Genomic DNA, 11381 nt, shown 5'->3' on the forward strand with positions numbered 1-11381 from the left:
TTCTGGTGTGGGGAGGCAGCCAAGCGAGAGGTGAAGGGAAGGGCTGTTCACCACATTGTCTTTCTCTGGGGTTGTTCTTAAATCTCCTTCATGCAGAAGTTCAAATATCTATCTATATAGCTCAGTTCTGCAGAGCAACACCTTGTTGTGGTATCCCTGCCAGTTGCTCAGGCAGAACCATTTTGTTTAGAAAGCAGTCTAAGAGACAAATCTCACCTTTAATGCCTGACATGATGGAGGTTGAGAGTGCCCAGATCTAGAGGAGCAACAAGTAATGGGTTTCCACGTGTGTTGCTGTCCCTTTCCTCTTGCTGTGCATCGTGAAAATTGAGGATAGCACTTGCTCTGGACTTGTTTCCCAAGCTTTGTGTGCTGGTTGTTTCTCAGGGTTCAATCCTGTGTGGGAGGAAACTCTCACCTTCACCATCCACATGCCCGAAATAGCCTTGGTGCGGTTCCTGGTCTGGGACCACGATCCCATCGGGAGGGACTTTGTGGGGCAGAGAACTGTGGCCTTCAGCAGCCTCCTGCCTGGTGAGTCCCACTGCTTCTCCCTGACCTGCAAATCCAGCCGAGGAACAAACAGCTGTACCTACAGATGAGGGTACCAGCATGAGGTGATACATGCTTGTATCTCTGGCACCTCTTGGACAACTCTCCTGTTGTGTCAGGGTGGGTTATTCACCCACACTTGAAGGAGTTTGGTCGTCTGTGCTTTTGGACATTACTACTGGTGTCCTTTATAACGTTGATGTGATTTGTACTGGGGCTTTGGAGAAACCTGTGAGAGCATAAGGAGTTCACTGAAGGTGGCTTATGGTATATACATCACTTCTGTGGACAGTCATCACCAGGTGTGCATGAAATGCAAACTGCTGGTTCTTTGGGGTTATCTGTGTGCAAATATTTCTGTTTCTGTTTCACCAGGCTATCGCCACGTGTATTTAGAAGGACTGACAGAAGCATCCATATTTGTTCATATAATCATTAATGAGACCTATGGAAAGGTGAGTATAGCTGGAAATGTGCATCTTCCCTCTGATAAAAGTGGTTTTAAATACACCACAGGATCTCTTGGGCTGGAGTGCTCAGGAGGCAGAAGGAGGAGGCTCATAGTTGGGGGGGTTCCTATCAGGAGATCAGCAAGGAACCCACAACATACCATTGCTCTACCCTTAGTGCTCACATACTTAGATGTTCTTACTGTCAGCACCTAATAATCAGCATGTCTCATACAGGAAGTGCATTTCTTCAGTGTGCTGAACTGATTTTATTTTAGAAGTAAATCTTGAGAATTGTAATTGCACCAGAACATGGTCTTTGACAAGCTATTTCTAGCAGCCAATTTAATTAATTTAAATTAACCTAATTTAATTTTAGGTTTCAGTGCATACATTTTGGTTTTCTGCTAATTTTGAACCATTTTTAAAATGAAAGTAAAAGCACTGTGCTTTTTCCCTGCATTTTGGTTCCTCTGCCTTTCTGAGCTGTTTACAGGAGGTGGTTGGAGATAAACAACACAAAGAAACTATGACTATGTTCAGCAGGGTGCTGAAGTAAAATAGCACCTTTCCAGTGATTTAAAAAACGAACATAAACAGGAAAAAAAGCACAACCAAAACCTGACCTTTATGAAGGGTGTAGGTTGCAGAGATTGGCTCTCAGTCTTTGTCCCTTCTGAGAGAGGATGCAAAGAATGTCATGACAAACGTGTTGTGCGGCACCCAAGGAAAGCTCAGAGGAACAGAGATTAAAAAAAATACCATGGAGAAAGACCCAGGGCTGAGACTTGGTGTATTCCAGACCCCCACTGAAATCCACTGAAATCCTCCCTGATCCCATTAGATCAGTGAACGGAATCACAGCTTGGATACATCTGCAGCAGATACCCAGCTGTGTGCACATCTGGGGGCATCTGTGAAATCACATCCCGCCTTGGTGATGGTTTGCAGGAGTGTTTGGCTGCTGCTCTTGGCTGACATGCTCTTCAGAGAGGAAATATGTTCAATAAAACCAGTAGAGAGCAGCTGCAGAGGGAAGGCAGGACAAGGAGGGGGAGGCCTGCTGGGATTTGATCTCTATCCCTTAGTCTGCTCATCTGATGCTTGCCTGAGTGATGGGCAGTGATATTATTGTTTCTGGTAGGCTGAATGCATGTTTGCATCCTCAGAGTGAGATCTGGCCAAGCTTCTGGGAGACACTTATATTAGACTAACAAATAGTTTTTTAAATGCTTTGCTCTGTATTAACCTAATTTGCTTGTGTGGCAGTCTTGAGAACATGAGCCAAATGGATTTGCATTTTTTTTGCCTTTCAGTGGAGCCCTTTAATCCTCAACCCCAGTTACACAATATTGCACTTTCTAGGAGCCACCAAGGTAGAGCTCACGAGCATGCACTTTGCACTTGCTGGGCATGGCCTTTCAGTGCTTCCCAGTCGCATGATCTGCAGCTGCCAAACTGGCATCATTGTCCATCCAGGCTCTGAGACATCTGGATATTGCTGTGGTGAAGGCCGTGCCTGTAAACCCCCCGTTAGTGTGCAGCCTGTCACTGCAGACACTGCTCACAGCCTCGCCAGCCCCCCTCAGGGGGCTTGGAGCAAACCTCTGCTGGAACTGTGGCAGGCTGCCATCCTGATGGGGGGAAGCACAGACATGCATGAATCCGTGGAGACCTGAGCTGAGAGCTCCCTGGTCAGAGTGGTTGTGAGTGGCTTGGTGTGGGTTTTTGCTTTGCTGAGTTCTGCTCTTTGTCTGCATCATTCACAAACGCTCTGGAAGCAGCTCTTTCCCTCGTACACCTCTAACTGAGTGTGAGCTCAGCCCAAAGCGTGGCTCTCCTTGTCCTTTCAGAGCAAGCAGCTGATGGGGCTGCGGGGTTTGTTCAACAAGAGCCCCAAGCAGGGCTGTGCCGAGCCCAGCGGGAGCTACGTGCGCAAGAGATCCCTGGGCGAGCGGCTGCTGCGGCGCACGGCCAGCGCGCCCGCCAAGGGCAGGAAGAAGAGCAAGATGGGCTTCCTGGAGGCTGCTGAAATGAAGGACAGCGCATCTGAGCCCGCAGACCTGAAGGACAAGGAGGGGGTGGTTCGGCGGCCCAAGCGCAGCCTGCAGGCGCGCCCCGCCTCCATGCCCGTGGACAAGTTCCTGCTGGTGGGACTGCCCTGCCCCGCCCAGGACACCGCCCAGGACGCCAGCGGGAAAGAAAACACCTCCGGTAAGATGCTGCCAAGAGTACTGCTGATACAGTGAGCTGAAATAGTCTGTTGAAAGGATTAGCCCCTGGGCAAGTAGTTTCATTCAACTCAGACCAGAGTTACTGCACAAAATTACAGGGGCTGAAGTTGGTAGGGTTTTATCAGCTCCTCAAATAAGTGACACCCTGGAAAGCTGTCTGCTCTGCAAGCTGGGCAGACAAGTTACAATAATTCCTAGAAGTGCTCTTTTAGGGACACTTGCCAAATTTCTCTGTGATTTAAGAACCAGCCTTCCATTGCACTTCATCAGTGTCTGGTTTCCTGCTCTCCATTCACTTGTGGAGACAGAGCTGCTGGCAGGGGGGGTTCCTCTCCCTGTTTTCCAGGAGGAAGAACTGCATGCAGCATATATTTTTGGTGATAGTGTGCCTAAAGACTTTCAATTAGATGTAAAAGGGGTAAAAGTAGGTCAAACTTTGTATCCAACAGGCTTGATATTTGGCTCTTACCCTAGGTCACTGAATTTGATCAACTTATATGGAAAGCATGTGTTAAGATAAAGTCTGGGTCTTAGGTAATTGATACTCAGTACAATTTCACCCCTAAAATAGCTGTAAAACCCAGTTTTCTCAGTGTGTTCAGCAGTAATAGCCCTGGTTTGAAATCCAGGATAGACCCTGCTTTGAAATCCAGTTATTCCCATGACTGCAGCAAAGTTACTGTGTTGGACCTGCCTAATATTTGATTTACTGGAATACGTAGATAGTCTAGGGAGCTTTGAGTCCAATGGCTGTGATTCATTAGACCTGCTGTCTCCACCCTGAGCTAGTCCCTAGTCTGGGGTGTCAGTACTGCTTTTTGGGGCTGGTTTTGGTTTATTTGGGAGGAACTTCCAGAGGCTGTCCCCAGATCCTCAGCTGTCTCTGGCAGCCCGGATTTGAGGAATAGTCCTGAGGGACTGGTGGAGCAGCACAGCCAGCACCACCATCTCTGCCCTGGTGAGAGGCAGAGAGCACCCTGAGAGCCTCCCTTGGCCAGGGGGTGACAGAAAGGCTGCTCTGCTCCAAATCACTTCAGCTGCAGAGCAGCCACTTCCAGCAACTGCAGGAGCCACTGAAATGTAACTACTGGCACTGATAGGACATGCTGATCAGCCACCTTTGTGCTGCTGGCCCACATCAGTGGCTTTGAAGGAGCAGCTCATCTGCACATCACTTGTAAAAGAAGCTCCTGAGGGAGCAAAGTCAACCCAGGGCTTTCTCCAGCACCATGAGAAGAAACTGTAGGCAGGAAAAAGGATGCTCTAGTAAAGGAAGATAACTCTGAAATGCTGTGGTTTAAATTGAAAGGTCCTCTAGATAAGCCTGTGAAGATGATACAGTTCAGCCATTCCTTGCAACAGATGCAATAATTTCTTAGGTGTCTCTTCCTAAAGGTGCTACAAAGACACAAGAAACACTAGAAAGCTGTCACAGGGGATGAATCCTGTCCTTTAGAGTCTCCAAAAGGCTGGCTCCTTAACCCTGTTGAAGAGGCTGTCTCACAGACACCTGTCTTGCTAAAGGCTGAGCATCTCTGCTGCTCCACTGGAATTATGCCAAGGGGGCAGTGTGCTGTCCATTTTCTCCTACATTCTTTATAGAAAAAGTAAATCTACAGACAAATGTGCATCTCTTCCATCCTAGTCTGGGAGCACTGGAAAGCTTGGGAAGTTTTCAGATTTTTGGAGCTGGGCATTTAATGCCATGCTCACTAGAAGCAGTTCCTGCTCCATCGAGGGGGCTCAGTCACTGTTGGTGTATGATCAGGGCTCCCCTTGCTGCTTCCCAGGGTACCTGATGTTGAGCAAACATGAAACCCAGCATATATCAAACCAAGCTTACTCCTACAGTCCCTGCTTAATTAAACTCCAAAGCAGGGAGTCATGGAGCTCAGATTTGGCACATAAAGACAAGTAAGAGGATTTGGTGGAGAAAACATGTAATGTGTGTTTTTCAAGGAATTCAACTCCTTGCTCCTGTGAATGCAGCATGCTGGTGGAATATCAAAATGAAATCCTTTAAATTGTGACACTTTGCAATAACCACATGTCTGGAGTCCATCTACTTGATGCTTTTTACTCAGCTTGAAGCATGCATCTTGTTTCCAAGTGTTGTGTGTTTTAACAGAGCTGTTTTGTTCTGTCTTTATTGCCACGCTTCTTTGTAGTACAAATCTGACTAGGAACACAGCTGAAGGTAATGCCACGTGCAAGCCATGACATGGTACCTCATTAACATTACTTACAATGAGTATTACATCACCTGCCTGATGTAATAGACATTCCAGGAAGTTTCAGTGAAGTGCCTGCAGTTGTATTTTGCCATTTGTTCGTATCACTCAGATAATTTGTACTAAACCTGCACAACTCCATGGTTAAGTTCTGTCACAACTGTACCTAATTTTGCGTGCTCCATTTGTCTGTCTGAGGACAAAAGAGTTGTTGATAGACAGAACAGAGTCTTGTATGCAACTAATATGTTTCTTATTTAATTCAGCCGACAGTGATGACAATACAAATGAGAAGGAAACAAACTCGAAAGAATCTGTTTTTCCGTGTTCGGAGCAAACGGCAAATACTTCAAATTTGGGATCTCGATTCAAGGAGAATGGCCAGAGGGATTCTACAGCTGACTCTTTGCTACCACCTCCTCAGGAGCAACCTGAACACTTAGTTTCTGCAAGAGGTGTAACTGAAACAAATCATCTCTTGGACTGTCAGGAAGAGAATCTTTCTGGTGAAACTGTCCCACCAGAGCAGGACTCCGACTCTGGACCTTGCACAGAAAAACCACACGACAAAAACTGTGCAGACAGTAAAAGGGAAGATGACACCAAGGGATCTGAGGAGGGCAAAGCCACTCTGGTGGGGACTTCTCTTTCTGAAAAAGCAGATATGGAGAATCACAAATACGACCTCAAGAAAAGCACTGCAGCACCTCCTTCTTTACCTGACATTCCTTCTCCCCCTGGCTCTGACAGCCCTGACTTGCGCTCCACGCTGGCCCTGCAGGACAGTGACATTTCTCGCCTCATAGATGAGGTTTCTCTGGCTACTGAGAGCGAGCTGGACAGCGCTGTGTCTGCTCTCATCGGGCAGGTGGATGTCACAGGGGACCAAACCCACCTCACCACTGTCTCAAACCACAACAGCAGCAGCCAGCCCTTCAGTGTGGTGGCTGCACACCCACAGGGCTTTACTGTAGGTCTGAGCAGCCCCTGTAAGCACAGCTTCACTCCGACAAAATCCACCAAATCCCCGTTATTCTCCACTCCAGATACAACCACATTCTCCAGCCCAGGGACTGCAGGGTATTCCACGTGCACGACTGTCCAGGGGGCAGCTCCAGCTTCTGAATGTAAGACCCACAGGGAATTAGTTCCCAAGAAAAAAGTCAATAGTCTAGAAAGTAACTTGCCTGGCTCTCCATGTTCTTCACCCATCTCTTTGCTAAATGCAAACCCCAAAAGAAATTGTGGAACAAAATCCGGGCCGAGCTGGGAAGGGCCTGAGTCTGCCAGTTCTTTTGCATCCAATGACCTCGTCTTTGAGGAGATGCTGGTGGACCCTGTCCCTGGTGAGAACTCGGACAGCAGCAGCCTCGTGGAGGTCGATGGGGACTCCCAGGATCTCCTGGTAACTGCCTGTGAGTACAGGAGGGAGGACATGAGCCAGCTGGCTTCTCCTTTGAGACTGAGGCAGAGGCAGGACACCGGGCACGGTGGTGAGAGGACCTCTGGGAACAGCACGGCTGTTGGGCTCTGTGCTGCTGCCCGGGCCTCCTCAGACACCTTCAGGACTGCAGGGAGCCAGCTCCCCCTTGCCACGTGTGCAGATGCCGGGGTGTTGTGTCCCCATCGCTCAGATAAGCAGCCAAATGTCACGTGTGCCCCCGAGAGGTGCCAGCTCAGCGCAGCCCCCCCGCTGCTGCCGAGTGCTCTGCCCTTCCCCTCTCACCCGGCCATCCAGCAGAGCAGCCCCTGCAAGTCCAAGAGCCTGGGAGACCTGACGTCAGAGGACATCTCCTGCAACTTCGAGAGTAAGTACCAGTACATCAGCAGGAGCTTCATCTCCTCGGGCATGAGGGACAAGAAGCTGGCCGCCATGAGGAGCCTGCGGCCGCGCTCGGCGGACGCGCTGACGGAGCGGCTGCGGGAGCTGCTGTCCCCGGAGCAGGAGGAGCCCCGGCACGGCCCGGGCCAGCTGGACGACGACTGTCCCCGGGCCCTGGTGAGGAAACTGTCCTCGCGCAGCCAGAGCCGCGTGCGCAACATCGCCAGCCGTGCCCGTGAGAGGCAGGAGGCCAGCAGGCACAGAGCCCCCGCCACCGGCACCGCCACCGGCGTGGTGCTGAGGAACAGGCCCTCGGCGTCCCCACACGTGGCCAACAGGCACTCCACGGGCTCCTACATCGCCAGGTACCTGGGCAGCTTCCCCGGGGAGCCCGTGGAGGGCCGGGGCGTGCCCGAGGGCTCGTGCTCCGCTCTGCACCTCGGCTGCACCGACCGCTTCTACCAGCACGACTCGGTGCTGCAGCTGCAGCCCAGCCCCGAGGACCAGCCCGAGATCTACTTCCTGCTCAGGCTGTAGGCTGCATCCCTGTACATCCCCAGTTTACAGACTGCTTCACTGAAATGAAGGATTTGTAGTGAGAAACGCTGTTTGGAGCGTTTAAATTATTTAGAAATGCAATTTCATGCTGCTGATTCGGCCAGGATTTAACGTGCCCTTTCCTGTCGGAGCTGATGTAAATAGAGCCACGTTCCACCCTTAGGGATGCGTTGCTGTGATCCCCGAGCGATGAGGCTGGGGCTGTGCATGCAGTGAGTGTTGGTAGCGTTCTGTGTCTGTGACGCTGAAAGCTGACATTGCAGCGACTGCAATGGCATCGTGTTCCTCATGTCCTGTCCCTCTGGCTGGAAAACACTTCTGGTGATCCCCTTTGGCCTTCTGTGCAGATTCCACGGAGCACTGTGGTGTCAGGAGCCAGGAACGGGGCAGGGCCTCGGGCTGGGGGCTGGACCGGGGCTGGTTGTGCCCAGCAGGCCCTTGGTTGGCAGCACTGCTTCCTGCCTGCTGTTACTGATCTTACATGGCTTCATGTACGGACTGGCAGGCCACAGCAAAGGATTTGTAGAACTAGGCTTAGTCCGAATCTGTGAGTCCTGTGTAGATTTGTCTTCTGCCTGCTCTGTGGAGTATGACAACTGTTGTCTTCCTTCTTGCTCACCGTGTTGAATGCTGGCTTTGGGACAGAGTGGAATGTGGGAGCAATTCTGCATTTATGAATGAAAACACTAAATTTCTGTGTATTTTGTGTATTTTTGCTGTTGGATGTGTGTGTAGCTTTGGTGCAGTAGCAGATCCGTTCCCTGTATATTTGTAATTTTATTGCTAAATTGCCGATGGTCAGGGGGATGGTTAAAGCTGACTTGGGAGAGGAACTGTTTTGACTGTTCACCTTTTTCTATGAAGGCTGAAAATTAATTAGGTGAAGGAATCTCAGACACCTGAAGCTTCCCTGTAGGGAACAACATAGCTTTATTTTGGTTTTAAGATATTCTTTGCCTTTGCTGTAAGTTTTTCTGATATGTAAAAGATGTACCTTTTACCTCTTTCTTTTGTAATGCAGAGTATTATTATTCTTGAAAACGTCATTAAAATAGATTTTTAAGCACTTGTTTACATGTTCTCTGAAGCTGTAGCAGGAAGATCTGTGCTTTAACTAGCAGTGGTTGGTGACTGCAGACATCTGTCTGGGCAGGAACTTGCAGCAGGATTTCAGAAAGGAAGAATTCAGTTTTCACGAGATGATGGTTCTTAGCTGGAGGTTGGCAGCTGAACTCTTGTCTCTTTTCTGGGTCACAAGCCCCATGTGAGTAGGTCTGACTGTTCCATTCAGGCTATCACACAGGCTGTTTTATCACCTGGGAGAGAACAGTGGATCTTCTTAAATAACAAGCATTTTTCCATGGAGGAACAGAACCAGGTGCTGGCTGAAGCCCCTAAGCTTTGGACCTGCATTTCTACCTCGGTACCCGTGGTGCAGTTTGGAAGGTGGGAATGAAGCCTTGTAGGAAGTGCCTTGTAAATAAGCAAATGATGAGATTACCAGCACAGGGCATGAAAAATCTTGAAGGTTGTTACTGGTTTTAATTAGAAGTAGTTTAGAAACATTGTAGGGTGCTTGCAGGAGGTCAGAATAGATTAGTGTGGTGGTGTTTCATCACTTAATCTCTTATAATATCCCCTTAATTCCAGGAGTTCCTCCAGATGGGGACAGTTCTTTGTGTGACAGTGGAATTTGGCTGATGAAACAGGGCAGGTTTCTGTAGTCCAGCCTCAAGCCAAAGGTCAGACTCAGTGGTTTTTCCTGCCTCACTGGACTTGGTGTTTGGGGGTTTTTTTATCCCTGTCTCACTGAAATTCAGATTACATTGGGTTTGCACACAGTTGTTCTGGTGGTGGAGCACTGGGATGTGCCAAGACCTCGTCCCCTCTCACTGCTGGGAGCTCTGAGCCTGCAGGAACTCGAGTCAGAGGATTCGGGGTGTTCACAGCTCTTGTGGTGACCCCTCCCAGGTGAGAAGGCAGAGGGGGTGTGTGGCAGCTCCAGGGATCTCCTGAGGGCACTTTGGGGCCTGGACATGGAGAGCTGATGAGGAGGACTCTTTTTGTATCTGCAAAGGTGGTGATGTAACAGAAGCTTTCAGTCTGCAGAACTTGAATTTCAGTAGGTATTTAGTCATGGATTCGGGCCTTAAATATGTGTCTTTACACATGAGGAATGCAGGAAATCCCAGGTGTGGTGGACAGGAGCATGAAAATACCTGTCTGAGCAGCCTTCTGCACGGGGCAGCTGGGGCAGGGGGTGGCTGTTTGGAAGGCTGGAAGTATAAAATGTTTGAACTGGAGAGGGGTCCCAGCCAAAGTCAGACATTGTCTCTTGCTTCTAAATCCACAGTTATAAGAGAGCAAAGATTAGTTGTGAACATCAAGTACTAAAAACTCAGTGGTGTAATTTTCTACCTTTAATAGGATTAAATTTAGTATTTTCTGTTAAAGCAAGTGCCCCAGGTGTCTACAGGATAATCATTTGACCATCTACCTCTTCATTTGCTAGAAATGGAGAGCACTGACCCTCTGCCAGGAAGAACTGAGCCCAGAGGAGCCGAGGCCGTGCTGCCCTTGCAGGATAGGCAGGTAAAGATTGGAGGGGCTGTTCCTGTGCCCACTGTTAAATGTGTGGTTCAGTCAGGAACTGTTCAGGCAGAGGTGCTTGGAACCTCAACGTTTCAGTTTCTTTTCCAGGTGAGAGTCTGTATGAACAGTAATTTATCCTTTGCTTAAAACTCTCCTTGTTGCTCTGAACCTGGAACTTACAAATAGTAGGAATGTAGGGCAAGGACAAAAGATGGAAGAGAAGGTAAAGACACCCTTTATCTGGTGAACTTGTACTTTTCTCTGCGCTGAGGGGGAAGTTGAGATGAATTGGAGCTGGGCAGATGTCACTCTCAAATGAAGTCTTGGTGTAAACCCAGTATTTAAGGGAGATTTACTGCATTCTCTACCAGGTTATATTCTCAGTTCCAACGGATTTCATTTCTATTATAGTTTATATCATAGATATCAATATATTTTCTCAGTTTTTAGTTTAATGAACAAGCTTCATTTTCTTTCCTGGAATGGAAGGGATATAAACAAATTTACCTGCTGCCAGTCCAGCTGCTCCAGTGGGGATGATCCTGCCGTAAAGAAGTCCTGGGATACCTGAAGCCCCTGCTGCTCGTCCTGTCCCCCTGGTGATGTGCTGTGAGTGGTGAGTACTGGTGACACCAGCCCAGAGCGGGGGGAGGTGGTGGAGGGGGGGTGTGTGTGCTGCAGGATCAGTGTGCTGGCAGATGATCTCACCCAAGGGCAGATGCTCCATGGACAGTGCTGGGCAGCCATAGGAATGGGAGAGTTTGGGAAAGCTGGGAATGCCCCCTTCCCCAGCCTGGATCATAAGCTGGGGGACACTGGAGTCAGAATAAAGCCCTTTCTGGACTCAGTCTTTGAGCCCCCATGAACATCTGGGCCGTAGATTATGAGGAGATTGCACAGAGCCAGGAGTTCCAGACACAGGGGTGGAACAGAGCAGCAGTCT

General features: G+C 49.2%; 1 protein-coding gene across 5 annotated transcripts in view; it reads left to right on the plus strand.

The window, feature by feature from the left end:
• The window catches only part of PLCH1 (phospholipase C eta 1), a 62661-nt gene extending 51613 nt beyond the window's left edge, over positions 1-11048 (plus strand). The window contains exons 20-26 of one of the 5 annotated variants that reach the window (XR_007628039.1): positions 388-534; positions 928-1007; positions 2318-2377; positions 2855-3215; positions 5733-8393; positions 10359-10438; positions 10928-11048. Coding sequence is in view for 3 of the 5 variants with exons in the window: in XM_050308743.1 (XP_050164700.1) it covers positions 388-534; positions 928-1007; positions 2318-2377; positions 2855-3215; positions 5733-7825 (2741 nt within the window). In the remaining 2 variants the exon portion in view is untranslated. Of the gene's footprint in view, positions 1-387; positions 535-927; positions 1008-2317; positions 2378-2854; positions 3216-5403; positions 5433-5732; positions 8886-10358; positions 10439-10927 lie in introns of those variants that run through there. The other 4 variants (XR_007628040.1, XM_050308745.1, XM_050308743.1 and 1 more) reach the window with 4 other exon arrangements.
• Positions 11049-11381: the final 333 nt, after the last annotated feature.

This window comes from Myiozetetes cayanensis, unplaced genomic scaffold, assembly GCF_022539395.1.
Source record: "Myiozetetes cayanensis isolate MyiCay16 unplaced genomic scaffold, myiCay2020 scf13, whole genome shotgun sequence".
NCBI classification, from domain to species: Eukaryota; Metazoa; Chordata; class Aves; order Passeriformes; family Tyrannidae; genus Myiozetetes; species Myiozetetes cayanensis.